The sequence below is a fragment of the Hemiscyllium ocellatum genome, chromosome 17 (genome assembly GCF_020745735.1).
Source record: "Hemiscyllium ocellatum isolate sHemOce1 chromosome 17, sHemOce1.pat.X.cur, whole genome shotgun sequence".
In the NCBI taxonomy this organism is placed as follows: Eukaryota; Metazoa; Chordata; class Chondrichthyes; order Orectolobiformes; family Hemiscylliidae; genus Hemiscyllium; species Hemiscyllium ocellatum.
In genome coordinates, this window is record NC_083417.1 from 4200360 (window position 1) to 4222417 (window position 22058).

General features: G+C 47.5%; 1 protein-coding gene across 1 annotated transcript; it reads right to left on the reverse strand.

Annotated features, from left to right (window-relative positions):
* Window positions 1–7837: 7837 nt before the first annotated feature.
* On the reverse strand, window positions 7838–18299 carry ciao2b (cytosolic iron-sulfur assembly component 2B). The gene is made up of 5 exons (XM_060837562.1): window positions 18136–18299; window positions 16773–16850; window positions 15179–15304; window positions 9105–9150; window positions 7838–8694 (listed from the first exon to the last, which is right to left on the reverse strand). Exons 1-5 carry the CDS (start codon window positions 18262–18264, stop codon window positions 8597–8599), a joined length of 477 nt encoding a protein of 158 aa, XP_060693545.1. The 5' UTR covers window positions 18265–18299; the 3' UTR covers window positions 7838–8596.
* Between the last annotated feature and the right edge of the window lie 3759 nt (window positions 18300–22058).

Genomic DNA, 22058 nt, shown 5'->3' on the forward strand with positions numbered 1-22058 from the left:
CCCATGTGCCTACATGTGGCTTCAGGCTCTCAAAAACAAATTTCTGACTCTTAATGGCTTCAGAAATGGTTTCCACGAGGCAGTACACACCCAGGGACACAGACTGAAATAAATATCTATAACTGTTGGAGACCAACAACTCTGAAATATACTGCACACTCTGCCTGATTGGTCTTACAGTACAAAGGCCTGTTGAGCTAAGAGTTAGACGATGGGACTTTCCAAGCAAGAGGACTTGGAAGGGGGAAGGACCCGTCGACAGGCAGTCAGCAGCACCTAGAAGATTGGGTGGAGTGAAAGACAGGCACTTTGAAAACGATGTAGTAGGCTATTCAGTCCTTTGAGCCATTCAATATGGCTGATCATCCATCTCTACCATGTTCCCAATTTCTGCTTAACTCCTTTTAGCCCAAAGAACTGCACCTATCACCTTCTTCAAAATATTTAGTAGTTTGGACTCAACCAATCTTTTGTGGCAGAGAATTTCAAAGGTCATCATACTCTGAGTAAAGACATTTCTCCTCATCCAAAGATCCCTAGACCATGCAATGAGAGAGAGTTTGTGGGGCTGCTTCTTGGCCTGCTATAGAGAAAGGAATTGACAGTTTGGTGAGTCTCTGGGAAGTAGTCAGGGTATTTCCTGTTGTTAAGTTTTAATATTGTACAGGCAGACCCCAGGTAGTGAAAGTATCTGTTCTAGTATGTTCAAGAGTTGATTTGTACACAAATCAGAACAATATAAAATATCCGCGTACAAGTTCATATGATGAATCTTGTATGAAATCTCATTCATTAGTTGCCCATTTGTACTTTGGGGACCACATGTATATAAACTGGTAAAAATAATAAGATATTTAAAAGCAGAATTAACAAGTGAACAATAATCAATTAGAACTTAAGGATGGCAGGCCAGATGATGCCTTAAGGCTGCACTGTGTCAGTGCTCCAGACACCATTGTGTTCAAGCAAATGTGTAATAAATGTCTGAAGTTCAAACAGCTTCAGCTCAGAGCTTGAGAATTGGAAAATCAACCACAAACATGATAAAATGTTAGGAGGAGGAAATGTTCCTGGAGATCTTTGTAACAGGAGCTAATAACATTACCTCCGACACAATCTTCTCCTGTGGTCAGCCGTAGGAAGGTATGCCAGGCAGTAAGCCAGGAGTGCAGGCATGTCAGCCTCTGCAATTGACCAATAGGTCTCAAAAGTTCTCTCAGCCTGTTTGGAGGAGTGCAAAGCTGCAATGTGGATGAGCAAACGAACTCTGGCATTATGGTACCATGGGGGGAGCAACAAGGCATGTCAATGTAAAAACATTTTCATGAGGGTTGATATCATTCTCTGCAGCAAGGGGTGAGTGTCCAGGTGGTTATGCTACCTTCAAGTGTCAGGGTTGGGGACATCTGCTCAGGACTCGAAAGGAACGTGTGGAGGGAGGGGAGTAGCTGGAGTCCATGTCAGCACCTCATAGGTTGAACTAGGAAAGATGTTCTGCACGGAGACGATGACGGGCTTGTCACTAAATTAGAAAGCAAAACTTAAAAGGTCTCTAGATATGGTTCAAAGACTGGTGTGGGAGAAATAGGTTTCTGTTTGTAGGGCCCTAGTGCCAATTATGGAAACAGTGGCGCTGTAATATTGTGACAGTCTACACCTGACCATGCTGGGGAAAATTGATCTTGCAAACTACAGCCCGTATCTCCTTCCCCAGCGCCTGCCTACACAACTGACTGATTCCACATGGACACTGGGCTACATTCAAGCCATCACAATTTGGACCTGACAGGGACAACCAGGACTACAGCAAATCCAAAGCCTACAGAAGTGGTTCTTCCTCTGCTCCATGCTCAAAGCCATGAGTTGCAACCTACTCTCCCCGCAATCAGCCCCAGCTCACGGTCACCCTCTCCCCGCAGCCGGCCCCAGCTCAGGGTCACCCTCTTCCCGCAGCCGGCCCCAGCTCAGGGTCACACTCTCCCCGCAGCCGGCCCCAGCTCAGGGTCACACTCTCCCCGCAGCCGGCCCCAGCTCAGGGTCACACTCTCCCCGCAGCCGGCCCCAGCTCAGGGTCACACTCTCCCCGCAGCCGGCCCCAGCTCAGGGTCACACTCTCCCCGCAGCCGGCCCCAGCTCAGGGTCACACTCTCCCCGCAGCCGGCCCCAGCTCAGGGTCACACTCTCCCCGCAGCCGGCCCCAGCTCAGGGTCACACTCTCCCCGCAGCCGGCCCCAGCTCAGGGTCACACTCTCCCCGCAGCCGGCCCCAGCTCAGGGTCACACTCTCCCCGCAGCCGGCCCCAGCTCAGGGTCACACTCTCCCCGCAGCCGGCCCCAGCTCAGGGTCACACTCTCCCCGCAGCCGGCCCCAGCTCAGGGGCACACTCTCCCCGCAGCCGGCCCCAGCTCAGGGGCACACTCTCCCCGCAGCCGGCCCCAGCTCAGGGGCACACTCTCCCCGCAGCCGGCCCCAGCTCAGGGGCACACTCTCCCCGCAGCCGGCCCCAGCTCAGGGGCACACTCTCCCCGCAGCCGGCCCCAGCTCAGGGGCACACTCTCCCCGCAGCCGGCCCCAGCTCAGGGGCACACTCTCCCCGCAGCCGGCCCCAGCTCAGGGGCACACTCTCCCCGCAGCCGGCCCCAGCTCAGGGGCACACTCTCCCCGCAGCCGGCCCCAGCTCAGGGGCACACTCTCCCCGCAGCCGGCCCCAGCTCAGGGGCACACTCTCCCCGCAGCCGGCCCCAGCTCAGGGGCACACTCTCCCCGCAGCCGGCCCCAGCTCAGGGGCACACTCTCCCCGCAGCCGGCCCCAGCTCAGGGGCACACTCTCCCCGCAGCCGGCCCCAGCTCAGGGGCACACTCTCCCCGCAGCCGGCCCCAGCTCAGGGGCACACTCTCCCCGCAGCCGGCCCCAGCTCAGGGGCACACTCTCCCTGCAGCCGGCCCCAGCTCAGGGGCACACTCTCCCTGCAGCCGGCCCCAGCTCAGGGGCACACTCTCCCTGCAGCCGGCCCCAGCTCAGGGGCACACTCTCCCTGCAGCCGGCCCCAGCTCAGGGGCACACTCTCCCTGCAGCCGGCCCCAGCTCAGGGGCACACTCTCCCTGCAGCCGGCCCCAGCTCAGGGGCACACTCTCCCTGCAGCCGGCCCCAGCTCAGGGGCACACTCTCCCTGCAGCCGGCCCCAGCTCAGGGGCACACTCTCCCTGCAGCCGGCCCCAGCTCAGGGGCACACTCTCCCTGCAGCCGGCCCCAGCTCAGGGGCACACTCTCCCTGCAGTCAGCCCCAACTCTGGGCCACACTCTCCCTGCAGTCAGCCCCAACTCTGGGCCACACTCTCAGACAAAAAAAAACCTATTCCTGATGATGGGCTCATGCTCAAAACGTCAATTCTCCTGCTCCTTGGATGCTCCCTGACCGGCTTAGATCTCCAAAGTCTGCAGTCCTCACTTTCTCCTGTACAGGTAGGGAAGTAAAGAAAGTTTTGAACTGAATAGCTGAGGTAGGGATTGAACATATAAAGATGTGCTGAGCCAAAAAAGGAATCTGGAACTTAAAGTTCAAGAAAGGGACAAAGAGATGAAATGTAGGAATACAGCAACAACTAAAACTACAGTGTGGAAACAGGCCCTTCGGCCCAACAAGTCCACACTGACCCTCCAAAGAGCAACCCATCCAGACCCATGCTCCGAACACTATGGGCAATTTAGCATGACCTGACCTGCACATATTTGGACTGTGGGAGGAAACAGGAGCACCCGGAGGAAACCCACACAGACATCGGGAGAATGTGCAAACTCCACACAGACAGTTACCCAAGGCGGAAATTAAACCTGGGTCCCTGGCGCTGTGAGGCAGCAGTGCTAATCACTGAGCCACTGTGCCACCCTCATTATGTTATGATGATAACAAAAAGAATACTTTGCAACACAGGCATGCTTGCACACATGGGAGAGTGCGAATTGGAGAGGATTAAGAGATTATTTAATTTGCAACAATTTAAGTACAAAACATCCGAGAATGTCAGCATATCAATGTCCTTGCTTTTATGATGGAGTCCAAAATTCCAAAGCAGAAATTAGCTATCTGCTTAACCGTTAAGAAGGTTTTACACACACTAGGGATGTGTTTCCTTGAATTAAGGAGTGATGTGATTAATATTTGAGGAGATATCTTAAGGAGAATGGATAGGGCAGGAAAGAGAAACTAGTTTTGCTGCTTTGGTTCCAGGAACATGAGGAAAGTGGTTAAAGGAACTAGAGCCTACCTTCTGAGTGAACTGAGGAAGCACTTTGACACATCGGTGTTTCGAAGCTTGGAACTCTATAATTAGTAACTATACCAGTCTGGATCAATTGGAAATCTTAAATCACAGATGATAGACTGTGATAGCTAAAGTCATGCAGAGTACTTGGGCAAAGGGGAACGGGTATATCAAGTTAGATCAACCAGTGGAACACGTGTGAGGGGAAAGTAAGGACACAATCCAGATCCAATCCCTCTGATTTCAATAAGCTTGCTCACAGTACTAAAATACTCAAACACTTGCAAATCCTGATGATTACGTCTCATAATGTCGATGGGAGTCAAAGGTGGAAATGAGTGATTACTGATCCATTTGCAAAGTGGTCCCTCAACCAGTCAAGCTTGAGATCCAGTGTTCTGTAGGGTGAGGACCAGGATGTCCCACTCACTCTGATTAAGACATCAGGCATTTCCTCTTTACCTTAAAGAAGAATAACCATTCTATTGAACAGCTGACTCAGCAGAAACAGAGTGAGAGAGAGAAATATCATCTGACAAAACGTGGAAGTGAAAGCTGCTAGAGCATAACAGGAACCAGGAGAAAACCAGTAATAGACATAGTATTACCAGTTCACCCAAACTTTTACTGAATCTGTGTTTCACAGTCTGTGGCAGGAGTGAGGGTCACAGTTTTACTCAGCACCATTACTGACTGCAGTTCCTAGGTGGCACCATCTAGTGGGAGCAGATCATTCTACAGTCTCTAAATTAACAAGGAAACTATTGAGAAAATAAATTCTCACTGCATCAAACAAAAATCAGCACATTATTTCTGCATAAAGAAACCTGTGAAACCAACATAAATTGCTTTATTTTTGATACTTTGAGAGTTAAATTGTGGATGTGAGTTACTAAAAATGACATGACAGATGTGAATTGGATTTCTGACATTGCGATGAGAGATGGATAAACAAAGATCTACGTTTAAAAACAGGTCAGAAAGTGTACTACATTGTGATCTAAATACATTTGTAAGAAAGCTAATAACTATCAATTGATTAATGACCCTACGGTGGAGCAGGAAAATCTGAAGTTTCGGGCAAAAGCCCTTCTTCATCAGGGACACAGGCAGAGAGCCTGAAGGGTGGAGAGATAAATGAGAGGAGAGTGGGGGTGGGAGGTAAAGTAGCATAGAGTACAATAGGTGAGTAGGGATGGAGATGAAGGTGATAGGTCAGGGAGGAGGGTGGGGGAAGGTAGCAAAGAGTACAATGGGTGGATGGAGGTGGGATGAAGGTGATATGTCAGAGAGGAGGGTGCAGTGGATAGGTATAACAGGAGATAGGCAGGTAGGACAAGTCATGGAGACAGTACTGAGCTGGAAGTGTGGAACTGGGGTGAGGTGGGGGAAGGGAAAATGAGGAAACTGTTGAAGTCCACATTGATGCCCTGGGGTTGAAGTGTTCCGAGGTGGAAGATGAGGCGTTCTTCCTCCAGGCGTCTGGTGGTGAGGGAGCGGCGGTGAAGGAGGCCCAGGACCTCCATGTCCTCGGCAGAGTGGGAGGGGGAGTTGAAATGTTGGGCCACAGGGCGGTGTGGTTGATTGGTGCGGGTGTCCCGGAGATGTTCCCTAAAGCGCTCTGCTAGGAGGCGTCCCGTCTCCCCAATGTACAGGAGACCACATCGGGAGCAACGGATGCAATAAATAATATTGGTGGATGTGCCGGTAAAACTTTGATGGACGTGGAAGGCTCCTTTAGGGCCTTGGATGGAGGTGAGGGAGGTAGTGTGGGCGCAGGTTTTGCAGGTAAAATTTTGATGGAGGTGGAAGGCACCTCCTCCCTCACCTCCATCCAAGGCCCTAAAGGAGCCTTCCACATCCAAAGTTTTACCTGCACATCCACCAATATAATTTATTGTACCTGTTGCTCCCAATGCGGTCTCCTCTACACTGGAGAGACTGGACACCTCCAAGCAGAGCACTTTAGGGAACATCTCCGGGACACCCGCACCAATCAACCCCACCGCCCTGTGGCCCAACATTTCAACTCCCATCCCACTCTGCTGAGGACATGGAGGTCCTGGGCCTCCTTCACCGCCGCTCCCTCACCACCAGACGCCTGGAGGAAGAACCCCTCATCTTCCGCCTCGGAACACTTCAACCCCAGGGCATCAATGTGGACTTCAACAGTTTCCTCATTTTCCCTTCCCCCACCTCACCCCAGTTCCAAACTTCCAGCTCAGCACTGTCCCCATGACTTGTCCTACCTGCCTATCTTCTTTTCCACCTATCCACTCCACCCACCTCTTTGCTACCTTCCCCCACCCTCCTCCCTGACCTATCACCTTCATCCCCACTCCCACTCACCTATTTTACTCTATGCTACTTTACCCCCCCACCCCAACTTTCCTCTCATTGATCTCTCCTCCCTTCAGGCACTCTGCCTTTATTCCTGATGAAGGGCTTTTGCCCAAAACGTCGGATTTTCCTGCTCCTCGGATGCTGCCTGAACTGCTGTGCTTTTCCAGCACCACTCTACTCCAGAATCTGATTTCCAGCATCTGCAGTCATTGTTTTTACCTAATGACCGTATGGTGTTAACTAATAAAATATTTTCACTGTTGGGTCTAGGACAGAGAGAGTTAACACATTAAAACAATTAGTATAAACTTCAGAACAGAAGTTTTAGTTCAGACGAATCTGGAGATCAGGTCAGAGGAGAACAGTTTTTCTCAGTTCAAGGGAGTCAGTCACCTCAGCAGAAGTGGTTATTAGCCTGTGGAATGTCCGAGCCAGGAGAATTTGGATGGAAATTTTCAAGCTGTTATTTCTGAAAAGGTTTAAGCTATCAGATTTATGAAAAGTTCAAATTCACAGCCTGAGAAGGATTTGCTTTACAAAAAGGGGCTCAACAATCTAAAGAAATAAATAGGGAAGCACACTATAAGGTTTAAAAAGGTGAAATAGGAGTAATACATCTCTGGGATTCAGATGATCTTAGTAAGCAGGTTGAAATTTGTTTATCATATTCACTAAGTTAATGTGGGAGTTACTGGTTGAACTAGAATTTATTGCCCATCCCTAGTTACACTTGAGAAAGTGGTGATGAGCTGCCTTCTTAAATTGTTGCAGTCTCCGGGTGTAGGCACACCCAAAATGCCATGAGGGACTTACAGGAACTTGACCCAGTGCCATTGAAGGAATGGTGATACATTTCCAAGTGAGGATGGAGGAATGTTTGGAACAGAAATTGCAAGTGGTGGTGTTTGCATGTATCTTATGCTCCCATAATTTGCGGTTTGTAACTTTTAACTTTTTAACCTAACTTTCTACTTTAAACTAACTTTAACCTTTTAAATTTTGTTTTCTTTTTAACAATAAATTTATGCTCTGTTGTAAAAGAACATTTGCAGCCTATACGAATCTGTTTCAGTGATGAACAGCCATGTGAACAAACTACTAACATTTATCATATAATGTATCAAAGCAACATTCTTTCGGAGATCTGCCCTGTTTAATATGACAAGCTGGTATCATAACATTACTCTAACTCAAGCAAAACAAAAAGCAGCAAAACATCAGCTAGTGGAGTTTTGTAAACTGCGATTTATTAGACGTGCACTCAAGATTATTTAAGGGCATGGTTTTACATTGCCACTTGTCAGATGGGGTATCTCAAACAGATGAATGCAGCGGTCTCTCTGAGTTTGTGTGAGGAATTAAGCACACCTATGACAGTGAGAGGATCCATGTGTGTCAGAGAAAATGGAGAGTGAGCGTTGATAAACATGCAAAGACATTTTGGGTGCAGGTTTGTACTTCTATCTCCCTAACATCCCATCTATATACCTCTGACCCCAATTACCCAACCTCTACACCTATTCCCTGATCACAGTCATTCAATTGCAGAAACATACTGAGCACAGGTTGAGCCATCAGGACAGGATCTTTACATCTCCTCTCTCTTCCCTCACACTAGGATTTAGTGACTGCCTCCTTCACCTACTCCTTTGCCAGAGAGACTAGCCCCCATCTGCCCCCAATAGCTGATCTGCAGACAGGCACAAAACAGTCCCAGTAGGTGATGAACGACAGATCATTAACTCATAAGAATGTACACAAATCATTCTCTATTTACACATGGGTACAACTGCTGATTGACTTACAGATATCACACACACGAAATCCTGTCTTGGAGTTCTAACATGTGCTGGGACCTCTCAGATTTCCCTTTGGGGAAAGCCCCAACATTGCAGAGACCCTCAGACACACACAGAGGGCTCAGAAATGCTGTGATTATTTTCTGCTGTGCTGTGTCGCTCTTCAGGCAGGTGCCACGCTGTGGTCTGGTCACAACCTTTCTGAGAGACATTGATTAACAACCTCCAGCAGGTGAGAGTTCTCCAGAGCAGCTGCCACTCGTTCCTTATCAGCCAGTTGTTTGTTCACTGGAAAAAGGAGAAGATTTATTCAGAATAACAATCTGGTGCAATGCAAGAATTCCAGACCTGTTGTACTGCTCAGACACCTACGTTGTGCTATAATCCCTAACCAGACACCAGCCCTCTTCCCGCTCTGACCCCCTACCACAGATTCAGCCCACACCTTCTCATCAAATGCACTCTGTCCCCCTCCTCACTACTCACTTCCTTAACCTTGTACTCACCCCCTCCATTTCCAATTGACCTCTTCCTGAGGCTATACCACCCACAGGTTAACAATCTGATTTATTCTCAACAAAGGAGCTCAGTTAACAATGTCTGGGCAGTTGGCAGGAAAGACCTCAAAGGGCTCAATTACTCCCTCACCCCGCAGTACAGTGTCACATTAAATCTCTTGGATTACAAAGATTGATCACCTGCATTTTCAGAAGCATGGGTTCCTGGAGTAATGTGGACATCCACCTAGAATAAGAAGAGCTCAATATTAGACATTAAAGCTCATGTGTTATCTTGAAAAGTATATTGCAGGGGAATGTGTTTGCTGCAGTCATTAAACAGCATTATGAGCAAAGGCAACCTTTATGAAATCCCCTTCCTCCATTATAAACATCAACTAATACAGTGCCCTGTACCAGTGCCAAATGTTTGAAGAAGGGGACCCGTTAGTCCCGCTATCTGTCCAAACTCACCTGACATTAGTGCAAGGTGGAACTAGTATGATTTCCTATAACATTTCTACAAAGATGCAGATTTGCACTAACCATCAAGCCAACTCCTTTTCTGTGGATTATCCAGACAGGTAACATGCAGACATTGTCTGTAGGTTAACTGACACACAGAGCTTACCAGACACACATCCTCATAACTAATACAAGCAGAATACCAGCTAAACTAGCATAAACTTAATTATCAGGCAGATAGCATGATTGAACACTCAAATTTACTCTCTCTCTCTCTCTCTCTCTCAGATTGCTAGCTAACTTACCCAGATTTCTGTGTACATTTCTGGTCTCCATGTTATTAAAAAATGGAGAAATTGGAGCATGTGTGAGAAAGTTGAGAAGGACGATACCAGAAAGGTGAGAATGGGCCTTGTCTGAAGAGGATTAAAGGCCAGGTCTCTCCTGTCTTGGAAATAAATGAGGGTTGAAGGGTGAACTAATACAATCTTTAAATTCTGACATGTTTTATCTTGTTGAGAAGAGCATGACTGGAGGCCATCAATGTAAGATAGTCACCAAGAGTCATACAGCATGGAAACAGACTGTTCGGCCCAATCTGTCCATGTTGACCAGGTATCCTCAACTGAACTATCTCCATTTGCCTGCACTTCACCCATATCCAGCTAAATGTTTCCACGCATAACTCCCCTGTCCAAATGTCTTTCAAATGTTGTAACTGTACCAGCCTCTGACACCCCATTCCATACATGCACCACCCTGTGTGTGAAAAAGCTGTCCGTCAGGTCCCTTTAAATCTTTCCTCTCTCACCATAAACCTATACTCTCCAGTTTTGGACTCTCCTACCCTGGGAAAAGACTTGAACTATTCACCTTATTTATGTCCTTTGCGAATTTATAAACCTTTGTAAGGTCACCCCTCAGCCTCTGATGCTCCAGGAAAAAACATCCCAGCCTACTCATCTTCAAACCCTCCAGTCCTGGCAACATCCTTGTAAATCTTTTCTGCACCCATTCCAGTCTAGCAACATCTTTCCTATAGAAGGCAACCAGAATTGAACACAGCATTCTAAAAGTGGCCTAACCAATATCCTGTACAGCTGCAACATGACGTCCCAACTCTTATACTCTAGGCATAAGGAGGGAGGAAGTGTTGGGTATTCAAAAAGGCATGAAGGACAAGTCCCCAGGTCTGGATGGGATCTATCCCAGGTAACCGAGAGAAGCGAGAGAGGACATAGCTGGGGCCTTAACAGATATCTTTGCAGCATCCTTGAACATGGGTGAGGTCCCAGAGGACTGGAGCATTGCTAATGTTGTCCCCTTGTTTCAGAAGGGTAGCAGGGATAATCCAGGTAATTATAGACCGGTGAGCCAGATGTCAGTGGTAGGGAAGCTGCTGAGAAGATACTAAGGGATAGGATCTATTCCCATTTGGAAGAAAATGGGCTTATCAGTGATAGGCAACTTGGTTTTGTGCAGGGAAGGTCATGTCTTACAAACCTAATAGAATTCTTTGACAAAACGACAAAGATAATTGATGAGGGAAGGGCTGTAGATGCCATATACATTGATTTTAGTAAGGCACTTGATAAGGTTCTCCATGGTAGGCTGATGGCAAAGGTGATGTCGCATGGGGTCCATGATGTACTAGCTAGATGGACAGGGGACAGGCTGGGCAACAGGGGATATAGTAGTAGTGGGAGGGAGTTTCTCAAAATGGGGACCTGTGACCAGTGGTGTTCCACAGGGATCGTGCTGGGACCGCTGTTGTTTGTGATATACATAAATGATTTGGAGGAAGGTGTAGGTTGCCACTTTGGCAAGTTTGGTGGAGTAGCAGATAGTGAAGGGGACTGTCAGAGAATACAGCAGAATATAGATCGATTGGAGAGTTAGGCAGAAAAGTGGTAGATGGAGTTGAATCCAGGCAAATGCGAGGTGATGCATTTTGGAAGATCCAATCCGAGAGCAAGCTATACAGTAAATGGAAAAGTTCTGCGGAAAATTGATGTAGAGCGAGATCTGGGTGTTCAGGTTCATTGTTTCGTGAAGGTGGCAACACAGGTCAATAAAGCAATCAAGAGGGCATGCTTTCTGACATCAGACAGAGTACTGAGTACAAGAGTTGGCAGAGTTAGAGTTGTATAAGACTTTGGTTCGGCCACATTTGGAATACTGCAAACAGTTCTGGTCTCCAAGCTACCAAAAGGATGTGGATGCTTTGGAGAGGGTGGAGAGGAGGTTCACCAGGATGTCGTCTGGTATGGAGGGTGCCAGCTATGATGAGAGGTTGAGTAGATTAGGATTATTTTCATCAGAAAGATGGAGGTTGTGAGGGCCTTGATTGAGGTCTACAAAATCATGAGAGGTATAGCCATGGTGGATAGTAAGAAGCTTTTCCCCAGAGTGGAGGACTCGATTACTAGGGGTCACGAGTTCAAAGTGAGAGGGGAAAGGCTCACGGGAGATATGAGTGGAAAGTTCTTTACACAGGGGGTAGTGGGTGCTTGGAACACATTGCCAGTGTAGGTGGTAGGGTCAGGAATGATAGTGTCATTTAAGATGTATCTAGACAGATACATGAATGGGCAGGGAGCAGAGGGATACAGATCCTTAGAAAATAGGCGGTAGATTTAGGTAAAGGATCTGGATTGACGCAGGCTTGGAGGGCCGAAGGGCCTGTTCCTGTGCTTTAATTTTCTTTGTTCTTTGTTTAATGCTCTGTCCAATTAAGGCAAGCGTTCCGAATGCCTTCTGTCTACCTGCAACGCCACTTTCAAGGAACTATGTATCTGCACCCCTGGGTTCCTCTGTTTAATTACTTTCCCCAGGTCCCTACCAATAACTGTATATCCTGCCCTGATTTGTCTTACCAAAATGCAACATCTCACATTTAAACTCCATCTGCCCATTGGCCCAGCTGATCAGGATCCTGTTATACTCCAAGGTAACTTTCTTCACTGTCGACTATACCACCAGTTTTGTTGTCATCTGCAACCTTACTAACCACACCTCCTATATACCCATCCAAATCAAACAGTGAACCCAGCACCAGTTTTCGTGGGATACTGGTGGTCACAGACCTCCAACTGGCTACTAAAGAAATTTAACAGAGAATTCCGAGGAAACTTCTTTGCCCAGTGAGTGATGAGAATGTGGAACTTGCAATCACAAGAAGTGGATGAAGTGAACAGTACAGCTACATTTAAATGAAAACAAGACAAATACACAGAAAGAATGGAAAGAGAGATACACTAATCCAACTGAATATCGATAGGTGGGAATGAACTCATGTGGAACTCTAAAACAGCATGGCCTGGTTCTGTCTTGTAAATCCTGTGCAATTACCATGTAATTAACTAGGCACTCCCAAGTTACAACACACACACACACACACACACACACACACACAAAACTTAAGGTAACAGCACACTATGAGATTACAGGTAACCAAAATCTCAGGGATGTGATGGCCTAATGGTATCACCATCTGGATTCATATTCTGCCCTGGCAGATGCTGGAATCTGAATTCAATAAATTAAAGAGTCTAATGATGACATAAAACCATTGTTGATGGTTAGGAAAAAGCTATCTGGTTCACTAATATCCTTTAGAGGTGGAAGCTGCCTGGTCTGGCCTACACCTGACTCCAGATCCACAGATATTGCTTTGATTTGTGCTGTAACTGTGTTCTGGACAATTAAGGATGGGCAATAAATGCTAGGCTGGCCAGTGACAAGCATATCCTGTGAATGAATTTAAAAGAGAAACCCAATCGGATTACAAAGTAATTAACATACACTGACAGATTACCAAGCAAACAACACATTCTCAACCTGCCAACAGACTGACTGCTCAGATACTGAAGCAGTTCATGTTTGGTTTGAATTTTAAGGAGAGGCTGGATAGGTTGGGATTTCTTTCCTTGGAGCATCAGAGGCTGAAGGCTGACATTATAGAGGTTTATAAAATCATGAGGGGCATAGATAAAGTGAATAGAGAAGATGTTTTTCCCCCAGAGTAGGGAAGGCCAAAACTAGAGGGCATAGGTTTAAGGTGATAAGGGCAAAGTTTAAAAGGGACTTCAGGGGCAACATTTTCACAGAGGGTAATGCATGTTTGGGTGAAGCTGCTGGAGGTAGTGATAGAGACGGGTACAATTATGTCATTTAAGGGATATTTGGACAGGTACATGAATAGGAAAGGTTTAGAGGGATATGGGCTAAGCACAAGAAAATGGGACAAGTTCAGTTTAGGATGCCTGTTGAATGAGTTGGATCGAAGGATCTGTATAACTTCCACGCTGTATGACTCTGTAAATGTAATAAGATCTGAATAGTAAATATCCAAGTAAATTTGGCATGACAGTGAATACCCTTGCCAACTTTTATAGGTGCGCCATCGAGAGCATTCTGTCTGGATGTATCAGTACCTGGTATGGCAACTGTACCATTCAAGATCGGAGACGGTTACAGAGAGTGGTGAACTCTACCCACACAATCACAAAGGCCAACCTCCCATCGATAGAATCCTTCTACCAGGCCTGATGTCAAGGAAAGGCCACCAACATTCTCACAGATCCATTACTACTTGACAACGGTTTTCTACAACCGCCACCATTGGGGAGAAGGTACAGAAGCCTGAACACACGCAGCAGCCAGTTTCAAAACAGTTGCTACCTACCTGTTGTTAGAATAATGAATCGACTCAAACTCTTAACATTTGCCTGTACCTGTGTTTTGGTTTTTGCTGCTGTTTACCTATTATTTACTATCTATGCTACTTAACTCTGTGATCTGCCTGTATTGCTCACAAGACAAAGCTTTTCACTGTGCCTCGGTACACGTGACAATCAATTTAAGCCAAGCTTGGACTGACAAGTAGCAAATACCATTCATGCCACACAAATGCCAGGTAATAAGAAAACATTTAACGATCGCTTCTTGACATTCAATGATGTTACCGTCAATGAATGCCCCACGGTCCACATCCTGGGAGGATTACCACTGAGCAGAAATTCAAGTGGACTTGCCACAAACTGGCTACAACAACAGGTCAGAAGTTAGGAATACTGCGGCAAGTAACTCACCTCTTGACTCCCTATCTACATCCATCTTTCCACCATCTACAAGGCATAAGTCAGGAGTGTGATGGATTACTCTCCATTTGCCTGGATGGGTGCAGCTCCAACACCACTCAAGAAGCTTGACAACATTCAGGATAAAGCTTGATTGGTACCACAGCCACAAATATCCACTCCCTCCAACACCAACACTTCAGTAGCAGCAATGTGTATCATTGCAAAAATTCACAAAGATGCTTAGACAGCACCTTCCAAACACACAACCACTTCCATCTAGAAGAACAATAGCAGCTGATTCATGGGAACACCACCTCCAGCAAGCTCCCCTCCAAGCCACTCACCATCCTGACGTGGCAGTTTCTTCACAGCCATTGGGTCAAAATCTTTAAATTCCTTCCCTAAGGGCATTGTGGGTCAACCTACAGCACATGGATTGCAGCGGTTCAAGGAGGAAGCTCACCCCCACCTTCTCAAGGGGCAACTAGGGACAGACATTAAATACTGGGCCAGTGATGCCCATGTCTCATGAATGAATAAAAAAACACTCAGAACATCAGATAATTATATATACTCAATCTACCAGATACCTAACATACACACAATTGCTAGATAACTAAAATACATAGATTTCATCAAGTAACTATCATACACACAAATTACCAGATAGTTAATACAGAGGGCAGATAATACACACTCACAGGTGACCAGGTAACCAACTCTCACCTTGAAGCGTGCAGGCAGCGAGCGCAGCAACTTGACTTTAATGGATAAGCCAATCAGTGTAGCCATACTGCAGTGAGGAATGGTAGGTGTGAAGGCCACTGATACACTGTTCTCATGGTCAACCACCTGGTGTACAGACAGGAAAATCAACTTCACTACAGCAAACTGGCAAGTATAACAATAAGCACACTGGTAGATGAAGTATAATGTGGGGAAATGAGGGGTTCCAAAAAAATGACTTTTTAAAGGTATAAAACTTTGAAATATTGATGTTTAGAGAGACATAGATACATTCACACAAGAAAAAAGTTAGAATTTAGTACGGTACAAGCATTAAGGAGGCAAATAGCCTAGTGTCTTTCACTACAAGAGAACTGGATATCAATAGGACATTTTGCTATAATTATATGGAGCTTAGCACAGACCACACCTGGAACATTGCAATGTTTTAGTGTATATTTTTAAAGGAAGAATATTCTTGCAGTAGCACAGCAAAGGTCCATTAAACTGGTAACTGGGAATAAGAGGTTATGAGGAAAGGGTGAATAAATTGGGCCTGTGTTCTCAAAGTTGGGGTGTTCTGATATCTTTCATTATATTGAAGGCCGATTTTCAACCTGTCAGGGAACCAAGGGATGTGCACAGGAAATTGGAGTTGAGGTTACAATCAAATTAACTGTGATTACTACTATTGGATTGTATCTACCCAACTGAAGGGGCAGACAGGGTCTTGGTTTAAAGTCTCATCCAAAAGATGGAACCTTTGGCAATGCAGCACTCCCTCAGTCCTGCATTGGCAGTGTCCGCTTGGATTGTGTGCCGAAGACTCTGGCTGGGACTTGAACCCATCAGGTAAAAGTGAGGACTGCAGATGCTGGGGAGATGAAAAGTGTGGCACTGGAGGAGCACAGCAGGTCAGGCAGCATCTGTGAAGCAGGAGATTTGTGATGAAGGGCTTCTGCCCAAAACGTCAAAGCTTCTGCTTCTCAGATGCTGCCTGACCTGCTGTGCTCCTCCAGTGCCACACTTTTCAACTTGAACCCATCACCCCACTTTGTCCCACAAGAATTTCAGTCCCAAGAGTCTGGTTTAACACCAAGCAATTCGAGTTACCTAAACCACACCGATGTGGAGAATTACTGGACACAGCTTAGCTCCTGTACATGTTCTGCAAAGCAGTCTCACGTGGCATTTTCCAGTGTTTCCTCAGTTCTAGCCATATACCCCCAGAATACAGGGAAACATCATATTTCATCACAATTGATATTTTCATTCATCTCCTCCCATTCCTGACCTCTCGCAAAGTACTGCCACACAATGGGGTTATGACAATCTGGGTACTAATTACTACCAATATTTCAACAGTGACTACTCTTCACATACACACAGATGGAGTGAGCCCACAATGGTCTTGTTTCTGGGCTTATTTACCCACTGACTCACAGCTTTCTCTTGGGTACTGACCCAAACCACAGCTTTTAAGAATCGACAGGCACACCCCTTCTGATTTCTTGAGTGAAGTTTAGTTGCTTGAATCCATCCTTATTATCCTAATTATATTTTGAAACCATCTCAGCCCTGAAAGCATACTTACATTAACTCGAAGCTGTTCCACAACATTCAATTCCTCCAGACTCAGTGGGTGCTCTGGGTCATTGATCGATCTGATTAGATGTAAATACATTAAGGAAAGTTTCCACAGCACACTGCATTAAAAACTTTCACTCAAGGCGTGCTGCTTGGAAAAAAAAGGACACCCCTTTATTAAACTCAAGTGAATGGGATAGAGTAGGAACAGGTTAAGGATGAAAAAACAACTGAAATCGCCCTCCTCAAAAGACAGTCAGAAGTAATACGCTACCAGGTTATAGTCCACAGGTTTATTTGAAATCACAAGGTTTCTCCTTCATCAGGTGAAGGAGCAGCACTGAGAACTTGATATCAAATACTGTAAATGTGTTCGACTACAACCTGGTGTTGTGTGACTTCTTACCATGTCCACCCCAGGTCAACACTGGCACCTCAACATCCTCAAAACATGTACCTAGTTTGAATTGTCCAAAACACAGAGGAGCAAGTAGCTGGTTAAATACACAGAAGAGTCATATTGGACTCAACATTAACCGTCTTTTCTCTCTACAGATGCTGCCAGACCTGTTGAGTTTCTCCAGCACTGCTTAAACACACACCTTGAGGACTGCAGACGCTGGAGATCTTATCTCTCCACCTTGGAGGGTCCCAGCTGCAATCTTGATGAAGAAACGTCGATTCTCCTGCTCCTTGGATGCTGCCTGACGTGTTTTCCCAGCACCACTCTAATCTTGACATTGGAGGTCAGAGTCGAGTGTGTGGTACTAGGAAAAGCACAGCAGGTCAGGCCGCATCCGAGGATCAGGAGATCGACGTTTCGGGCATAAGCCCTTCGTCAGGAATGGACACCTTGTCCATCACCTCCCAGAGCCTACAATCCCTGTAGTCACCCTGCTCTTCTTCTGTACACCCCCTGCTCCTGATCCCCACAAACCCCTCTCCTGGTGTTCTCTGTGTTCACATCCACATGACTCCGGGGTGGAAGTGTCCACTGGGGAGAGGTGTAGGGGGTAGGGAAGGAGAGGTGGAAGTGTCCACTGGGGAGTGTGGGGGGGTTGGAAGTGTCCACAGGGAGGGGAAGAAGAGAGGTGGAAGTTTCCACTTGGGGGGGGGGGGGTGGAAATGTCCACTGGGGGGGGGGGGGGGGAGAAGAGAGGTGGAAGTTTCCACTGGGGAGGGGGAGAGAGGTGGAAGCGTCCACTGGGGAAAGGGGAACATCCAGCCCCGGTACAGGGACAGGGACAGGGCGGGGACCCACTTCATAGCCGGTTTCCCCCGGGGGTGGGGGGAGGGGACAACCCGCGGCCTACACCCTCTCAAGCCCCAATCCTGCGGCTCGGTTGTACACCCCCCCCCCGGTCCCGGATATCAAAGATCTCGCGGTTGTCGATGGTGTCCACCGCCTCCTCCTCCTGCTCCCGGGCGGTGAGAGGCCGCTCCGAGCTTCTGCCGTAAATCAGCGGGTTCGCGTTCTCCAGCCGCGCTCCGGCCGCCATGACACCCCCCCTCAGGCACGCACTTCCGGCTCCGGGTCAGAGGGCACCGACCTCCACCCAGGGGCGGGGCTCCGCGTCTCCATGGAAACCGGAAGGAGCCCGTTCGGCCCATCGGCTCGCTGCCAGCCGAACGCCAATGTCTAACCCCCGGAGGTTGCAGGGTTTATCGAAGTGGGTTTTGAACACGCCCCCAGGTTCTGTGCCTCCCTTTTTTGTTCCAAGTCTCCCCCAGGGAACAACAGGGCCAGGCCATTCGGCCCATCATAACCTTCCTTGACAGTTGATATATTGTGGCTAGCCCTAACTCCCCTTCTCTGCCCCCACCCCCCCCCCCCCCCCCATTGCCTTGACTCATCGTCTCTGGCGGACCCTCTCGGACGAGGGCTGACTCTCAGGTGGTAGTGCACTGACCCACCCCCCCCCCCCCCCCGTACCCTGGTCGGTTGGCAGCGTTGGGCTGGGCACGCCGTCCGCATGACCGAGACGGGACTCCCCAAGTGGGCGCTCCACTCCCAGCTCCGAGGGCGGGCAGAGGGGGACGCTTCAGGGATGTCCCTTCAAGGCCGCCACCCCCCCGTTGCCCGACCCGTGAAGTGCAGCATTCCCACCAACACCCTGGGAATCGCTGGCCCAAAACCCGCCAAAGTGGAGGAGGAGCAGGATCCGGGAAGGCGTGGAGCACCTCGAGACTTGACGTCGGGAAGAAGTGGAAGCCAGGAGAAAACAGCGAAAGGAGCGTGCCTCCTCGGATGCTGCCTGAACTGCTGTGCTCTTCCAGCACCACTAATCCAGAATCTGGTTTCCAGCGTCTGCAGTCATTGTTTTTACCTCGTTGATTTTAACCCTACTGCGAATCCTCTTGCAAGGATGCCTGCCTTGAAGAAGTTTTCCTCCTCTCTCTACAAGAATCTCAGGGAGTCCCTCTCCCACTGCAACTCCCAGGTCATTTCCTCTGTCCTGAAGCTCTTCCGGACTTGTCCTACCTGCCTGTCTCCTTTTCCACCTATCCACTCCACCCTCTCCTCCCTGACCTATCACCTTCATCCCCTCCCCCACTCACTCATTGTACTCTATGCTACTTTCTCCCCACCCCCACCCTCCTCTCGTTTATCTCTCCACGCTTCAGGCTCACTGCCTTTATTCCTGATGAAGGGCTTTTGCCTGAAACGTCGATTTCACTGCTCCTCAGATGCTGCCTGAACTGCTGTGCTCTTCCAACACCACTGATCCAGAATCTGGCTTCCAGCATCTGCAGTCATTGTTTTTACCTCCACACCAGTGCCCCACACACCCCCTTCCCGCTACCACCACTTATCCCAAGTATAACAGAGCCTGCAGACCCGTGACTATATTATCAAAAACCAATGCAGTGCAGCGTTGAATATATATGATGGCTGAGCCTCCACTGCTCACTAACAGCTCTCCAAGAGAAGAAAAATCTCATCTCCTACTTATTTTTAATCTGTGCCCTAGTTTTAGTTTAAAATGTGTTGCTGGAACACATTTTCAGCTCTGATCGCCAGCATCTGCGGTCCTCACTTTCTCCTAGTTTTAGTTTAGTCTCCCTCACAAGAGGGAACATGCTCCCAGTATTCACCCTGTCAAGTTCTGTCAGAAGCTCACCAGTATCAATGAGACCCCCTTACTCTTCTAAACTGTGAACACCCAAACTCTCAACCTTTCTTCACCAACCTCTTGGTAAAAATACCCAACTTCAAACTCCTTCTACACTTTTTTGTCAATTACTTATCTTCTGCTTCCTGGTTATTAGTCGCTACACTAACAGAAGAACGTCCTTCCACATCCAATGTCTTACCCTGCTTTTGTGTGTTTACATAGAGTCATAGAGATGTACAGCACGGAAACAGACCCTTCGGTCTAACCCGTCCATGCTGACCAGATATCCAATCCAATCTAGTCCCACCTGCCAGCACCCGGCCCATATCCTTCCAAACCCTCCCTATTCATATACCCATCCAAATGCCTCTTAAATGTGGCGACTGTACCAGCCTCCACCACTTCCTCTGGCAGCTCATTCCATACACGTACCACCTTCTGTGTGAAAAAGTTGCCCCTTAAGTCTCTTTTATATCTTTCCCCTCTCACCCTAAACCTATGCCCTCTAGTTCTGGACTCCTCGACTCCAGGGAAAAGACTTTGTCTATTGACCCTATCTATGCCCCTCATAATTTTGTAAACCTCTATAAGGTCACCCCTCAGCCTCTGACGCTCCATGGAAAACAGCCCCAGCCTGTTCAGCCTCTCCCTGTAGCTCAACTCCTCCAGCCCCAGCAACATCCTTGTAAATCTTTTCTAAACCCTTTCAAGTTTCACAACATCTTTCCGATAGGAAGGAGACCAGAATTGCATGCAATATTCCAACAGTGGCCTAACCAATTCCTGTACAGCCGCAACATGACCTCCCAACTTCTGTACTCAATACTATGACCAATTAAAGTAAAGGATACTAAACGCCTTCTTCACTATCCTATCTACCTGCGACTCCACTTTCAAGGAGCTATGAACCTGCACTCCAAGGTCTCTTTGTTCAGCAACACTCCCTAGGACCTTACCATTAAGTGTATAAGTCCTGCTAAGATTTGCTTTCTGAAAATGCAGCACCTCACATTTATCTGAATTAAACTCCATCTGCCACTTCTCAGCCCATTGGCCCATCTGGTCAAGACCCTGTTGTAATCTGAGATAACCCTCTTCGCTGTCCACTACCCCTCCAATTTTGGTGTCATCTGCAAACTTACTAACTGTACCTCTTATGCTCACATCCAAATCAGATGTCGGTCCCTAGTTGCCCCTTGAGAAGTTAAAAGTGAGCTGCTTCTTAAATTGCTGCAGCCCACATGCAGTAGGTTGACCCACAGTGCCCTTAGGGAGGTAATTTCCAAGATTTTGACCCAGTGACCCTGAAAGAATGGCGATTATATATAATTAAAATCCAAATTAAAACTTCCCTCACTTTCCTCTATCCCAGGCAGAATAACCCCAACCTGACCAGATCACATCAACTATATGCCTATAGACCTCAAACTGTTTTTGTACAGGATACATACTGACACGTTGACAGTTGCTCTTCTGTGTGTTCATTTGGAGATGTGACCAAAAACATTCTTTCTCTCTGTCCTTTCTTAAATAGTTTTGTGTGAAGTTTAATCTTGCTTCAAACCTCTTAACAGCATTCCCCCGCCCCAACAACCCCCAAAATCTGTTTTGACACTTTTAAACAAACAAAAATTTGGTTGACCAACTCTTAGTGAAATGTTTGAAGTTGCTGTTCATAGAATTCCTACAGTGTGGAAATAGGCCCTTTGGCCCAACAAGTTCTATTCACCCTACCCTATATTTACCCCTGACTAATACACTTAGCCTACACACCCCTGAACACGATGGGCAATTTAGCATGGCCAATTCACCTGACCTGCACATCGTTGAATTGTGGGTGGAAACCCATGCAGACATGAAACCCAAGCAGAAACGGGGAGAATGTGCAAACTCCACACAGACAGTCACCTGAGGCTGGAATCAAACCTGGGACCCTGGTGCTGTGAGGTAGCAGTGCTAACCACTGAGCCAGTGTGCTGCCCCCAAACAAAACTTGCTCTCAAAGAGGCAGCTCAGTGGTTAGCACTGCTGCCTTATAGCACTAGGGACCGAGTTCAATTCCAGCCTCAGGTGACTGTGTGGAGCTTGCACATTCGCTGTGTCCACATGGGTTTTCTCCTACGGCCCAAAGATGTGCAGGTTAGGTAAATTGGCCATGGAAAATTGCCCATAGTGTT

Bases quoted from the DNA above. Each gene is read 5' to 3' on its own strand.
- ciao2b (XM_060837562.1), bottom strand. From the start codon at position 18,264: ATGGCGGCCGGAGCGCGGCTGGAGAACGCGAACCCGCTGATTTACGGC. The intron at 9,151-15,178 runs GTGAGAGTTGGT...TTCTTATTCTAG, and splicing joins CGCTGCCTGCACGCTTCAAG to GTGGATGTCCACATTACTCC. The intron at 8,695-9,104 runs GTGATCAATCTT...TCCTTTTTCCAG, and splicing joins CCATGCTTCTGAAAATGCAG to TGAACAAACAACTGGCTGAT.